This window comes from Phragmites australis, chromosome 10 (assembly GCF_958298935.1).
Source record: "Phragmites australis chromosome 10, lpPhrAust1.1, whole genome shotgun sequence".
Taxonomy (NCBI): Eukaryota; Viridiplantae; Streptophyta; class Magnoliopsida; order Poales; family Poaceae; genus Phragmites; species Phragmites australis.
The window spans coordinates 30952029-30966022 of NC_084930.1; the positions used below are offsets into that span (position 1 = coordinate 30952029).

The window sequence follows — 13994 nt, forward strand, 5'->3', positions numbered from 1 at the left end:
TAGGATACCAAGGTGACTTAAGTAAGGTTGTTTTTTTAACATTTTACCTATCATAACTCAACTACCTGAGATTATTCAATACAGCAACAACCGTCGATGGGTAGGGTGGTGCATACCTAGCTTTGCTTTCTAGAGGTTCAGGGTTCGAGTACCGGTTGCAGCGATTGCATTTTTTTCTCCCTTCGGATTTCCTTTGTCCCTGCTGTGACTTCAGCTTGCGCGATTTTTTTAACCATTTTGGCGCAAGTTGGCACCAGAAGTCCTTTCGTCTACTTAGTTTTTCCGCCACAAGCTAGCTCTCAGTCTCATACAAATACTCCTGCATCTCCTCCTCTTTCACCACCCTTGCAACCATAAGAAACCACGATACAAAATATGCTAGTACTCCCAACATCCGATAAATATGCTAGTACTCCAAGCATGAACTCCATTGATGGTGCATGCAGGGCTGTTAATGGTGCTTTGAGAAGAGCAAGCAACGGTTGAATGAAGTTAATGGTGCATGCAAGATTGGAGTAATTGCAAGGGTAAAATGAGCTAGATGACCCATAAAATCCTTAAACAACAGCTTTTCAAGCACCCTACTCAAAACCCTCCAACAACATCTGAGAAACCAAGTTAAGGTGTGCCTTGATTTGATTGTGATGAGTCATTGACAACGTTCGAGTTAAGTTGAACTTAGTTAGCATGTATTTACTGATGATTGTTCTTGTTCATGACTAACTCGAGTTGGAGGAAGAATGGATTGGCAATTTTCTTTGAGTTCAAGAATTTAAACCTCACCGGATTATCCGGTGCTTGGAATTCTGGCTGCACCGGATGGTCTGGTGCATGAAAGTAAAGGAAGCACTGGAGCATTTTTGTGTGGCGACAAAATTTGAAAGGGTCACCGGATGATCCGTTGTGGTGATGGTGAGCAACGGAATATTTTTTGTAGGATAGAAAGTTTGGAGCCAAAATTTAAAGTGGACATCGGATGTTTCGGTGTTGACAAGGAGTGCTCACCAGACTAATTTTTCTAGAGAGTAGATTTTTCAGTGGACAGGTGAGTAACACTCACCGGAAGGTCCGGTGGTATGTATATTGAACACCGGAGGCTTCACCGAACAAATATTTGCAGATAGCATGATCTGGAGAAGTTGAACGCACCGGATGCTCCAGTGATTGGAGCGTGTGCATCAGAGTTTTGTACCAGACAAATATTTGCATAGAGAAAAACTTTCAACACACAGAATGAGCTATACTGACCGGATGGTCCGGTGTTCAGTCCCAGAGCACATCGAAGCATCCAGTGTTCTCGAGTTTTGCGGAATGTGCTTTCAACTGAAGATTTTTGTTTTGAGCTAACCTGGAGATGGTTTGGAATGGGAGAAACATGTTTGTTTGTTTCATGATGTGCAGGTGATGGATGCGACTTGGCGATCGACAACGAGATGATCGAGACCAAGTGGGAGGCTTAATGCCGGACGATCAAGGTGTTGGGGAACGGGTAGGTTATGCTAGCCTAAAACAAAAAAAATCTACCACACTCACCCAGAAAACCATGCAAGTAGGAGATTATAGATCATTACTACTTGATGTGCAGTGCAGCGGAAGAATAGTTGGAGTAAATCGATCCAATATCATGCGCGTCAAACTCCTCGAACAGCTTCACGATCAGGTCCACGACCAGCCTCACATAGGTGGTCGTGCTCCTCGACCAGTTCTGAGCAGGTGGTCGTGCTACTCGACCAGTTCCTCGACCAGCCATCGAGCAAATCTGTCGTGTCCTCGACTAGCTCTGAGCAAGTATGTTGACCAGCCGAGTAGCAGCGTTAAGATCTACACGCCGAGGAGATCAACATTGCGATAGCAGCAGTGCATCTACAATATCCATACGTACTGGGCAAAATCGTTGAGTATCGATGTGCTAGCACCGAACGCACGGCTAGTGTTTTAGGAGATCGTGTGGAGGGTTATGACTAGGGTTTTGAAGTGGCTCTCCCTTGCTCACGCCCCACCCCATGCCTCTCCTTATATAGGGATCGCTAATGAGCTCCCACGTTGAAAGCCCTTTAGGACTCTAACACCTCATGGATCACAATCCAATCAAAATCATATACGAATCCAATTCACATGTTTTGTTCCAACCCATTAAGTGTGCGACCTGTTATGTTCATGTACAAACAACTGCGACTCGGAAACTCTTTCCAAACCGAAGTCAATAACGGTCCCTAGCAGGATATATTGACTCCAAGTATACATAAAGATCATATCGACTGAACCTTGATATGTGACAAAGGATCAAATTAGAATAACATCACGATATAAATAAAGAGTTTCACAAACAAATCACATACTTGCTGATCAATATAAATGATAGTCATTTTTGGAATAACGCATTATTCAGAAGTGCATGAACATAAACATGTGATATAATCATCTCTATGATTGCCTCTAGGGCATATCACCTTCACAAGGAGGCCGAGTAGAGTCAAGGGTGATCATAGTGATACACGTGGAGATCAAGCAAAGCATATATGAAGAAGGATGAAGACGGCATGTTGACAAAGTCAAGCGAAGGGGATGCCGGTGCAAGTGACAAGGCGGTCCGAGGGATCGGAAGAGAGAGAGAGACTTGCCAGTGGTCAAGATCGTAAAACAAAGTATACGCATCGACATCAGAGTGCTTGCTTGAGGCAAAGCAAGTGTCGGCTGGTCACGCTTTGAGAAACGTGTTAGGGTTTCACGGTTTGGCCACAAAACCGCGGGAGGACTGGAGGGTCACATGGGATCATCACGAAGCTTATGTCGAGTTGAAGTTAAGTCATGAAGAAGTTGTTTTCGTTCGATGAAAGGAGCGAAATCTAGACCAAAATGTCCTGGTGGTAGTTAGGGGTACACTACTGGTGAAGGGTATTTTGGGAATAAGAAAACTTAAGGGTTAAGGAAAGCTCCCAAGGGCTATAAGTAGAGGGGTAGAGTTATGGGAGAGGCTTGAGCCAGCTATTTGAGAGCCTAGTGATATATTTTGGAGGAGAAAAGATGATAGGCTTAGTCTTTGTAATAGGCTAGAGATTTTATGAGAGAAACAATTTGTAATCTGTCGAAAATCGGGCTGACCTTTGTGCTTAATGAAGTTTATTCTCTCGTATGAGTTTGTGTCCATCTACTCCTTCTTCTGGTTCCTTTGTCTTCGGTGTAAGTTTTTCAATTTTCTTGTTGATTTTCGTTTTTACCTTTAAGCTACAATTTTTCAACCTTAGGAAGTTATTCTTCTTGTTGCTAGAGACATAAACGTTCATATACTTATGTATTTGAGAGGATCTTGAATCTCCTTGCTTCTAGACCATCAACTTGCAGAGTTGCTTCTTTCAGTGATTGTTTTTTGCTTTGTTCTTCGTTCAAGTTTTAAGTTTTTATCAAAAAAAAAAACATATGAAATGGTCTTGAATAGAGTCTATAATTCATATTTCATTCGTGAAGTTATATTGCTATGTAACTTTTTTTCTCGTTTTATCTCATCTAAAGTTTATGCTTTTATTTGTGTGTTTTTGCACAGTGTTAGATGAACAAGAAGTATATCATCTATTTTGCAAGAAATTTATAAGACGCTTATTCATCCTCTAGTCGCTCCCCTAGTTGTCTATCTCGGTCCTACAACATCTAATATGTAATCGTATGAAGTAGTATTTAATCTTTACGCATATTATTTGATGATAACCATGAAAACCAATATAGGAGATGAGAATACCTAAGAATCATCATTATAACCTAACTTTCGTCCTGCAAAGCAGGTTAGTCATGATGATCATGTTGTTTTTAATAAAAAAAAATTCAAATCAGAGGTCTAGATGCTTATACAGTCCCATCTTAGTTCCACTGCTTAGTGATTGCTATAGCTGCCTAACAGTGACACTGCTTTCTTGATCATGAACATTCCGAGCCCCCGCATACACACACAAAAGTGGGGGGGGGGGGGGGGGACTTAGGCAGGCTCTAAGTGATGCATCATTTAACCGAAAGGAGTTAAAAAGCACGGGACCAAAGAAGCTGGGCAAAATCTTTAACTATATAGACTAGTAATAGATAAAAACAATTCTTTTATGACCTCTAGAAAAACTATAGTAGCAATACCAACACCAAAAAATGTATCACAACCGTGATATAACAACAATAACACAAAACGAGACTTGGAGAGTTTATCGCCTTCGGTTCGAACGAGAGCAACACTTCTATCCTCTCCTGTTCCCGTTTGTCTAGCAAACGATATATCCAAAGTCCCTTAAAAATGGCATAATATTGTTCAACAGGTCTCCAAACACTGAAAAAGTTTCTGCCATGTCGAATACCGTTTGCAGGCAACGGCAAGGCGGGTCAAGGAAGGAGGAGCCATTGCAGAGGCGGCAACGACAGAGGGGGTCACGGCCTCAGGGGGTAGGACTTGCCAGTTGGCACAGGTGAGGCCAGAGGTGAGCTATGGGTGAGGATAGCAAGGTTGAGAGGCGAGCTATGGGTGAGGACAGAGATTAAAATCTTGGTGAAATTTTATGAATTTTAGAGGGAAACGAAATATCTAATTTCAAGATTTTATTTCACTGACATGTGAGATCCACAAGGAGATAACGAAAAATGACAAAACTTTTGATGAAATTTCACGAATTTAGGTCTTTTCATCGTTGAAAAAAAATTATGAAAAAAAATTGAAATCCTTGGATGAGGTAGCAAGGTTGAGAGGCGAGCTATGGGTGAGTGGGTGACATGATCCAATCTCGACCTATGGGGAGATGGAGAATTGGTGAAAAAGGCTTCTGGTGTCATATAAATGGGACATGTGTCCGCTACCTAGATAGATATAAATTTATCTCCCAATGATCCAATATTCAACTGAAAACCCTCAATTTAGTTGAGTGATACACGAACAATCTCTAGAAATAAAATGGTGCTCCCTATCCCTCGAAAAAGAAACTAGCATATTAAAATGATTGAATTTGCATTTTCAACCTGCCATGCAAAAAAAAAAAACGAACCTAAGCATGCATGCACTAGGGTGGATGTCCTTGGGCCTGGCTAGGGCTCGGGTGCAAGCCAGCTCGAACCAGGTTTCGTAGATGCGCCCTCGGTTGTTTGGTTTGCTGGTTTTGGTCCAGCCAGGTTGAATTGTGCTTGTGTTTGGTTTGCTGTAGCTCACATGGGGAAAGGAAAATTTCACTAGCCATTATGGATGCATAGATTATTAAGATGTTCATTTAGATTAAGATTTATATTAGATGAGTGGATGGAAAAAAATCATAAGATGAGTAAGAAAATCATTGATAAATATTAGATAGGAGAGACGGATGAACACATCCCTATATAGAGTTACCTTAGTTACCTTAGCTCTGGAACAGGTTACCTCAACTCAAACGTGGTCTGTTTTGTAGCTGGGAAAATGGCTAAGTACCACAATACTAACATTTTCGAAGATTTTACAAGCAGTATGGACATAAAGAAAAGGAAATGGGGCAAAATTTCAGCAGACAATTACATTGCAATCTGGACAATAACTTGTAGATTTTTCATGAACTGGTCATTGAAATCAGAAGGATAAACATTGCAAACTTATCATCGAATTGTCCAGTAGAAAAATTACAAGACACACGCTGACTTCTTCACAATCTCAGCGCCTTCGCTACCATGCCATAGATGTGCCTCTCCGTTCACTGTGAAATATAGTCAGCCAACCAAATATAGATCTGGATCCTCTGATATCAACATCACGATAACTTCATCGCTGATGTATAAACATAACTCATCAAGGATCTCATCCCGAACAGTTGGAGGCTGCACCAGATGGGCCTCTGAGCCATCCAATCAATCACACCCTGGCTGACTAGTTGATCAAACACGTGTCGCCAACCAATCACACTGACTAGTTGACCGGCGTCAACCTCATGAGAGGAGAGTGACAGATGGCCTGTCCTGAATGGTGCCAAAGATCCCTAAAATATCAGTAGGTAGTCACGAGAAGTTGAGGGTTTCTTTGTCAACGTGATCAGTGACGAGAGTAGAATCAAAACTCCAAAGACCGGGGCATGATCCACTCTCGGTATCCTCCATGTCGACGTCCGCCGCTGCCGTCGGTGACACCTGCAGGTACGCATGGCTCCCCACCACGGTTGGCGAGAAGAGCGGCGCGGCGGGTTAGCTACAAGCTGCGACCAGTCGAATCTCTCGGCGGACACCTGCAGCTGGGCCGCCGGCACCATCACTCTGAACTTTCAGTCGGCTCGTCGTCACGCGTTGGCGTGGTATCGGTTGCCGCCTCCGGCGGAACCGCGGCCGTGGCGTTCGACGCCGCGTCTGCACGTTCCATGGGGCGCGGCGTCATTAGCCGGGGTGGTATCAGTTGCCACCTCCCGCGCAGCCACGCTGGCGCCGGCGGCCCGGTTGGCGTGCGACACACTGCGCCGGCTGGTCCGGCCGACGGCGGGCAGCGAGCCCGGGAAGTTGAGCCCATGCACTCCGCCGGGGCCCCGGAGGCAGACGAATGCCGCGTCGAACGCGCGCGCCGCCTTCTCCGGCGTGTCGTAGGAGCCGGCCGTATCCGCTCCCGGCTGTTGGGCAGTCGGATCTCGGACACCCACGTGCCCCACTTGCGCCGCCGCACGCCCTTGCACTTCATCTGCCCCGACGACGACGCCGCGTTGGCCAGCACATGTCACGAGTCTCCTTAGTGCATGGGAAACTGGTGCGGGCCTCGAGGCTACTTGGCGCGCGCCTCCGCGGGATCTATACTGTTCGGCCCGTTTGACCTGGCCGGAGATAACGAGTGGGCAGGGTAGCTAAACTTGCTTAGCTGGCCGGCCCGGGATAACGAGTGGAGATGGACCAATTTCGTCCAGAATCTTTTGGCGGAAAGTCATTTTCGTCCTTATTCTTTGTTCCGAGGCTCAGTTTCGTTTCCCAACTATCAAACCGGCCGGCCATTTCAGTCTTCCAACTTTCTCTTTGGCTCGACATGATTTTGAAGTGGAGGGCCACGTGGCATTGCATGCTTAGTCACCGATATGTCACTAGGGTGTTGCGGTGAGAAGAAAATTCTATAAAATCTTGCACCGAAAGATCTCTATAAGATCCTGATCCGTCCTTCTCTGATCTAACTGTTGGCACGTACAACTAAGAAGAAAGAGGTGAACATATGGTATGTACCAGATAAGGTCTTTCTGTGAGACCAGATCTTATAGAATTTTCTTGGTTGCGGTGGGCATGTTTACACATGCATAATGTATGTCTTTCCCCTCCTTTTGCCCCGCACTTGTCTAACCTGCACCGAATCCATATGTTTAGGCATGCCCGTCTTGTATGCCCCTTGTGTCTCCACAACACTAATGTCGCCCGTTTTGAGCACAGGATGTCCAAGAGGAACAAAAGGGATGCAAGAGTCGAGTGCAAGATCTGGTGATCCAATGGCATGGAATTGGAGGCGGGTATTTCGCGAATTTGGGTTAGGGTTTGGGAATCAATTTTCACCGAAATTGAGGGTAAGAGGGATCGATTGGCCTCGAGATTGTTTCTTTATGTTAATTTATCTTTTGATTTCGAGTTTTTTTTTTTACAGAATTTCGCAACAGCCTCTATTGGTTCTGCTGAGCATAGTAGCCTCTGGAGTCACCCAACTGCCAAGACCAGCCATGGTTGTGCGCCTCTCGAACGTCGCCTTCCTACATTTGATTTCCCCACCTTGTGACAAACCCTAGGAGTGGGGTGCGGCCTCCATGAGAGGCCCTCGACAGGATGAATGAACATGTTAATGATGAAGCAGATTTCTTGATTAATGGAGATGAACTAGTGCAAATGGTGCATGATGACACAGTGAATGTTGTAAATGGTTGTCTGTCAAATTTGTAAATCTGAAGCAAAAACCGACCGAATTAGTGATTTGGTAACTGCTCGATTTGAACCGAAAATCGATCAAATTGTGCCAAGAATGGACCGCATTTCCTGCAATTCGTTTGTGCTCAAAAACCAGTCGAATTTGATCAAAAATTGTTCTGTTTTATTGGAAACCTCTCAAGTTCAAGAAAAACCAAAAAATAGCTCAATCTTGTAAAATCATAACTAAATCATTTGAGCTTCAAATTTAGTGAAGCAAATTTTGATGGTTTTCTTGTAACATGATCTACATTATAAAAGTATTTATACTCATAAAAAAGTTATATATTGTCTGTGATAAAATGTATTTACTAAACCTAGTTAAATGCATAGTTAATTATTTGCTAATACAAAAATTATGAAACCAATTTGTTAGTCTTCTTACGTGATCCTATGTCAACTCATAAAATAGTTATTATAACATGCATGATTGTGTAAATATGTTGCAACTAGATAAATTACTCTATCTCTCTTTCTGCTTTTCTATATCTCTCCTCCTTACATTTCTCTCTCTATTTATCTATTTTTATCTTATTCTCTATCTCTCTTTTTTTTCACACTCTCTCTCATTCACTCTTTCTTTCTACCTTTCTCTCTATTTATTTCTCTACCTATATCTATGTATCTCTCTCTATCTCTATATCTTCTTGTCTTGTCTTTATATATTTCTATCCTTCTCTCTTTCTATATAATCTCTCTATTCCTCTCATTCTTTAATTTATCTCTCTTTCTCTTTGCTTATGTTTCTCCATCTTTTTCTCTCTCTTTTATAGCTATATCGGTTTGTTTGTCTCATAAATTTATAAAGTATGAATATAGGTGCCGTGTTTCAAGCATGCATATGATAGTCTTATCTGTGCTGATTTTTCACATGTTCAAGATTGGTTATCCATATAAAAGAAAACAATACGTAAGTTTACTGAATTGTGGTTATTACTATGTTTTTATAGTCTCTTTATTCTCATGATTTTGTTTATGTAGTGTTGATTACGGTGTTTTTTAATCAACTACATAAAATTGTGGAATGTTGGTGCGAAGTTGGTAAATAAGTTATCTCAAGATGACATTAAGAAGTAAGAACATTTGAGTTTAAATTGTCAATGATTTGTTGTACAGTGACAACATTGTAAACATAAGTGCAACTAAGAATTACTATTTTTTAATTCATATGTTGATACGTTGAGATTTGTTTCACTATAGTGCTTGCAAAAATTCTTTTTTTCATCTGATATGCTTCAGAGTTGGCAACAATCTTTTTTGATTGATGTTGGTGATCTTCCTTTTGTAATTACTATGTTTGGATCTACCAATACCAATTACACTCTTGAATGTGAGTCTGCATATGTTCCCCATTTGTTTATATATTTGCTTTTTCTTTAATGTAATTGTTTGAAATTACTCATCATATAATCATAATTTTGTGATTATTATGTTCGGATTTTTTATGATACTATATATTTGTTACATTTTGAGCTCTAATGGTGAAACCAGTTATACGATTGCTGTGAAAAATTTTACATTTTGAGCTCTAATGGTGAAACCAGTTATACGATTGCTGTGAAAAATCAAAGATAGAGTGGATGGATTGTTAACCATATCTGTTAGCTTATTATTTAAGCATATCTGCTACACTTATGATAATAGAGTTTCCAATCTCGTTGCTATTGGATTTTGGATTTTTTTTAACCCGTTATATTAATGGTCAACCTATTTAAGAAATCTAACAGATTTTTTTTAATATCTGTCCGATTTTTCTGGTCACATGACAGCTTTTTAGTAGCTGAAAAATTGCTAAACAGTCCCTAGAGAATATCACCGGAGTGCAAGAAAATTGAAGGCGGGGAAGAGAGGGATTTTGTCCCCCAGAACATCCATTGCAAATAAGCTCAGTAGTCTACCAGCGGACGATTGTTTATACACCACAAGTAGTTCGTAAATTGTAACCACACAATCCTAGGATTCTTCCGGAACATCATTTGCTCAAAGCGACGATCACCACAAAGCGATCTTACCACTTGCTACTGTCTACTGCGAACTCAAAAGTGAAACAACCACAGGCTCAGGACAGAACAGCCATCACATCGGACGCTCTCAAAACGATGTAACCTGTGCCGTCGGCGCCCTTGAACTCGCTTCCTGCATACTTGGAGTACAGCACGGTGCTGCCCGCCGGCACTGACAGTGGCTGCCTCTTGCCTTCCTCGTCGAGAGGGCCAGGGCCAACAGCTACAACCTGCACCGGCAAAATATGGTTTTGCATTCAGACCGTTAATATGTTTAGCTAGTGCTACTTGTAACTTGCAGATCTCGACTTCTGCAAGCTACAACTCGCACCAGCTAAAAAGAGAACAGGTGGCCCTAACAATTTAGGTTTGCAGCTACATATAATTCCTAAAAGCAAACTTGTGGTAAGAACTCACCGTTCCGATGGATGGCTTCTCTTTAGTTGTTTCAGTTAGGATAAGACCCCCAGGAGTTTTGTCTTCTGCTTCTGCAACCTGTCAAAAATACAAGACAGGAGAAATGTAAATAATAAAGGGCAGCTATACGATATAAGAGCAGGATATAAGAACAACTCACAAATCTCCAGGTCTACTACCTATAATCAATAACATCGCATACAAAATTTGTACAGCTAACAGGGAATATATGAATACCTTGATGAGAACACGGTCATTGAGAGGCTTCATATCCTTCACATCATCGGTCTTAAGAATACCAATGATGTCGTCCTCTTTTAGAATGAGATGCTTGGAGTCATTGAATTCAACCTCAGTCCCAGCATACTTTGAATATACAACTTGAGCCCCGATCTGCATGAGAAGCATACAAATTACTGCAGAGTATTTTCTTGGGGAACCACAGGAAACAGTATGCTAAATAATAAGCACTTAAGCAGCAGGGCGCATTAAAATAACTAGATTTACAGCATTGGTGCATTCAACTTCTCTGTCGTGCATTTAGACATACTTGATGTACTTAAGCTGTCAAGCTCCAGCTGGACTGTGAGGATCACAAGTTTGATAAAGGCGAACTTCTTACACAGACTGCGCTCAGTTATACTAATCTCAATAGGTTAACGTATCTTAAACACAAAACAGAACATAACTGGTTGAGAAACATATTTGTAAGCAACCAAATACACATGCGTTTGTAACCAAATCTGCCTTGTGGGACATTTCCCTTACACTAATTATACAATGGGACCCAAAATAAATATGAGAACCAAGGTTTTGTGCATGTTTGAATTTTTGTATTCAAATTTAATTAAAAAGATAATATCGCATGAAATGATAAAAATACATATAAAAGCATTACAAAGGCTTAATATTAATATGAGAACCAAGGTTTTGTGTATGTTGAATTATTTTTATTCAAATTGAATTAAAAAGAGAATATCACATGAAATGATAAAAATGCATATAAATATAGCGTTACAAAGGAACTCACTTTTTCACCAAATAACATAGGGTTGAAAACATTTTTATAAATTAATATATCACATGAGAAGAATATTAGTGAATTTTTCTAGATTTTTTAGAATTTATTTGAGGCATTAAATATTGTTAGAATTTATAATGGTTGGTTTATTTGGAGAAAATTAATTAAATATTGCTTAAGCTTTTTGTATCAAACCAATTAAAATAGGTTGCTAGTGATCTCTAGTTTGCTTATGAAAACGTTTAGAATTTTTGGAGAATTTTTGTACTCCAAAAAAAATTGTGAGTTAAATAAAAAATCGTCAGCTTCCTAGCTTCTCGCTGGCTTGGCGCACGGTAGAGGCCGAATTCAGCAACTGAGCTACTGAATTCGTCGTATTCGGTACATGGAGATTTCGGCAACTGAGGTGCTGAATATGGTGAACAGTGTCGTATTGGGCACCTCAGTTGCCGAAAAAGGTGGGGCCGGCCCGTTTTCGGTGTTTGAGGTACTGAAATCGGGTTTTCGGATTTTGAGGTGCCGAATACAGGTGTTAAATTTGCAAATACGCCGCTCTGTTATCTATTTTGGAAAATACGCCGGCGTATGTTGTCTATTTTTGCATTTTTGCCATATGAATCAGACATATATCCATATGCACTACAAGTCTACCACTGGGAAAAAAATTACCTCGATGCCGACCTCTATTTTCTTATCCCCAATGGTCCTTCCTGCTCCAACAGCAACAACTTCACCTCCTTGTGGTTTAGTCTGTGCGGTCGATGGAAGCAAAATCCCACCAACCGTCTTCTCCTCAGCTGAGCTTAGCTTCACGAGAACTCTGTCTCCCAGAGGCTTCAGTGAAGTGTACTGCAATATGGTAGCAAATTGTAACTCACTGCTGCAAAGCACACAAAGTACATGTAGAATCTACCAAACTGTGGATGCAAAGCGTGTACATTCTACTGAAAAATTGGATGCATAGTGCACTTCATTGTGATGGTCGTAACCCGTATACCTTCGGGGTGACAACAGTGGCGGCCCTGATGACCAGACTACGGAACGAGCGCCTCGACGAGCAGATCCTGAGCGCCGACGGCTGCGAGGCTAGGCCCTTATTCGTGAAGGCCACAGCGGCAACTCCGGCACCAGAGAGCCGCACCGACGACATTCTCGCGCGCTCGCCGAACGACGACTAGCTGCGAGTTGAGACAGACAAGAGCTGAGCTAAAATTGGTCAAAAACTAAACGACTCGATCGAGAAGAGCACATTAATAATCCAAATCTCAACCGAACGCGAGAAATGCCGGAAATTTTGAGAAACAAGCACAAAATTCACCAGATTCGGCCGCAAGAAAAGGTTTAACAAAACTGCGGCAGTCAACCAGCTTCCTCACATCATGCCTGGAACAAATTAGAGCCCACCCGATTCACGTGGACGGGGAAGGTCAATCGAATCAAACCCCTCCTGTTGTGGTGCTAAACCCCAACCAAATCAACAGACCCACCCACAAAAACAAGCCAAATAGGAACCCCGATCGGATCGGAGGACACCTAACTAAACCCCAATCCCACTCAAAAACCCGCCAAATCCAACACCCAACCAGCGCGAATCGACCACGAGCCACCAGTGGCTAGTACCTCCGGCTGGGACTGCGCTTTGGGGTCCGGCTGCCGTGCGCGCGAAGCGAATTGGAGCTGAGGAGGAAGAGGTGAGGAGATAAACCCTATGCGAGAGCAGAGCAGCGGCTAAAGTGCTCTCGAGATAAAGCCCAGCCCCACTTTATCCCCAACCCCGAGCCAAGGATTACAAATGTATTTTTTAACTCCGAAAATCGCTCGACGGCGGTAACTTCAATAATTGTACTGTAATTTTTGGTAGAATTCAGTAGAAACCGTTGGATTTTATTAAAATTTTAAAAAAATAATTATAAATTTGAATTTGATCGGTAACCGTTTGGTTTATGAATGCGGTTCAGATCGAATCGTTCGGTAACCACGATAGCCGAGTAATTACCAACGATATTTCAAACCCTGTCCCCAGCGCGTCACCTGTCTGACGGTCACCGGGTTACCCTGCTCCGATAGGGGGTTAATTAATTTTTTAACCGCTGATGGATGGCATATTCCTAAAAACCACTCACTTAAGATGTTATCAAAATAACATCGGGTCCCACAGAAACTTGTTCGATTGCTATTTTAGGTCTTTTCTTGTCAAATAGTATTTTTTTCTTTTTTTTCCCTACCGATGTGGAATTTCACGAGAAGTGTCATCTCTACCCTCTGCTTCCCTCCCTGTTTCATCTCATCTATCTTTGTTCTTCCTCCACCGAGCCCGACTGTGGCGGTCGTCGCTCACCGTCGGCAAGGCAATGCAGGAGGTCACTCGCTTCTCTTTCTCTCTCCTCTCGATTGGTGGTGGGGAGGCAGGCGAAGGCATCGTTAATGGGGACGAAGACGGTGATGCTAATGTCGTGTTCGTCAACCTCAAACTCGCTTGACACACCAGAAGCTTATAGCTTCTGGAGTGGGTGGCTCTCGGAGGCCGCGAGGTTGAATCCGAAGGGGACAAAGAGGCTGCTGATTGCAAGCACGATAAGGCTATACGGGATGGTACTAAGACTATCCCCAACCATATTCTCTTCATTTCGTTCCCTTCCCGATTACCTTCCTCGTTCCCA

General features: G+C 42.3%; 1 protein-coding gene and 1 pseudogene across 1 annotated transcript; both read right to left on the bottom strand.

Moving 5' to 3' along the window:
- Positions 1-5859: 5859 nt before the first annotated feature.
- LOC133930235 (ethylene-responsive transcription factor ERF010-like) lies at positions 5860-6643 on the bottom strand (annotated as a pseudogene).
- A 3081-nt stretch (positions 6644-9724) lies between these two features.
- LOC133930695 (20 kDa chaperonin, chloroplastic-like) lies at positions 9725-13099 on the bottom strand. The gene is made up of 6 exons (XM_062377405.1): positions 12955-13099; positions 12332-12512; positions 12004-12183; positions 10551-10706; positions 10314-10391; positions 9725-10126 (listed from the first exon to the last, which is right to left on the bottom strand). The coding sequence occupies exons 2-6, from the start codon at positions 12482-12484 to the stop codon at positions 9953-9955; spliced, it is 741 nt and encodes a 246-aa protein (XP_062233389.1). The 5' UTR covers positions 12485-12512; positions 12955-13099; the 3' UTR covers positions 9725-9952.
- Positions 13100-13994: the final 895 nt, after the last annotated feature.

Excerpts from the sequence above, each read along its gene's own strand:
- LOC133930695 (XM_062377405.1), bottom strand. The coding sequence starts at position 12,484 with ATGTCGTCGGTGCGGCTCTCTGGTGCCGGAGTTGCCGCTGTGGCCTTC. Across the intron at positions 12,184-12,331 it reads CCACTGTTGTCACCCCGAAG|TACACTTCACTGAAGCCTCT; the intron begins GTATACGGGTTA and ends ACCATATTGCAG. Across the intron at positions 10,127-10,313 it reads AGAAGCCATCCATCGGAACG|GTTGTAGCTGTTGGCCCTGG; the intron begins GTGAGTTCTTAC and ends TTGCCGGTGCAG.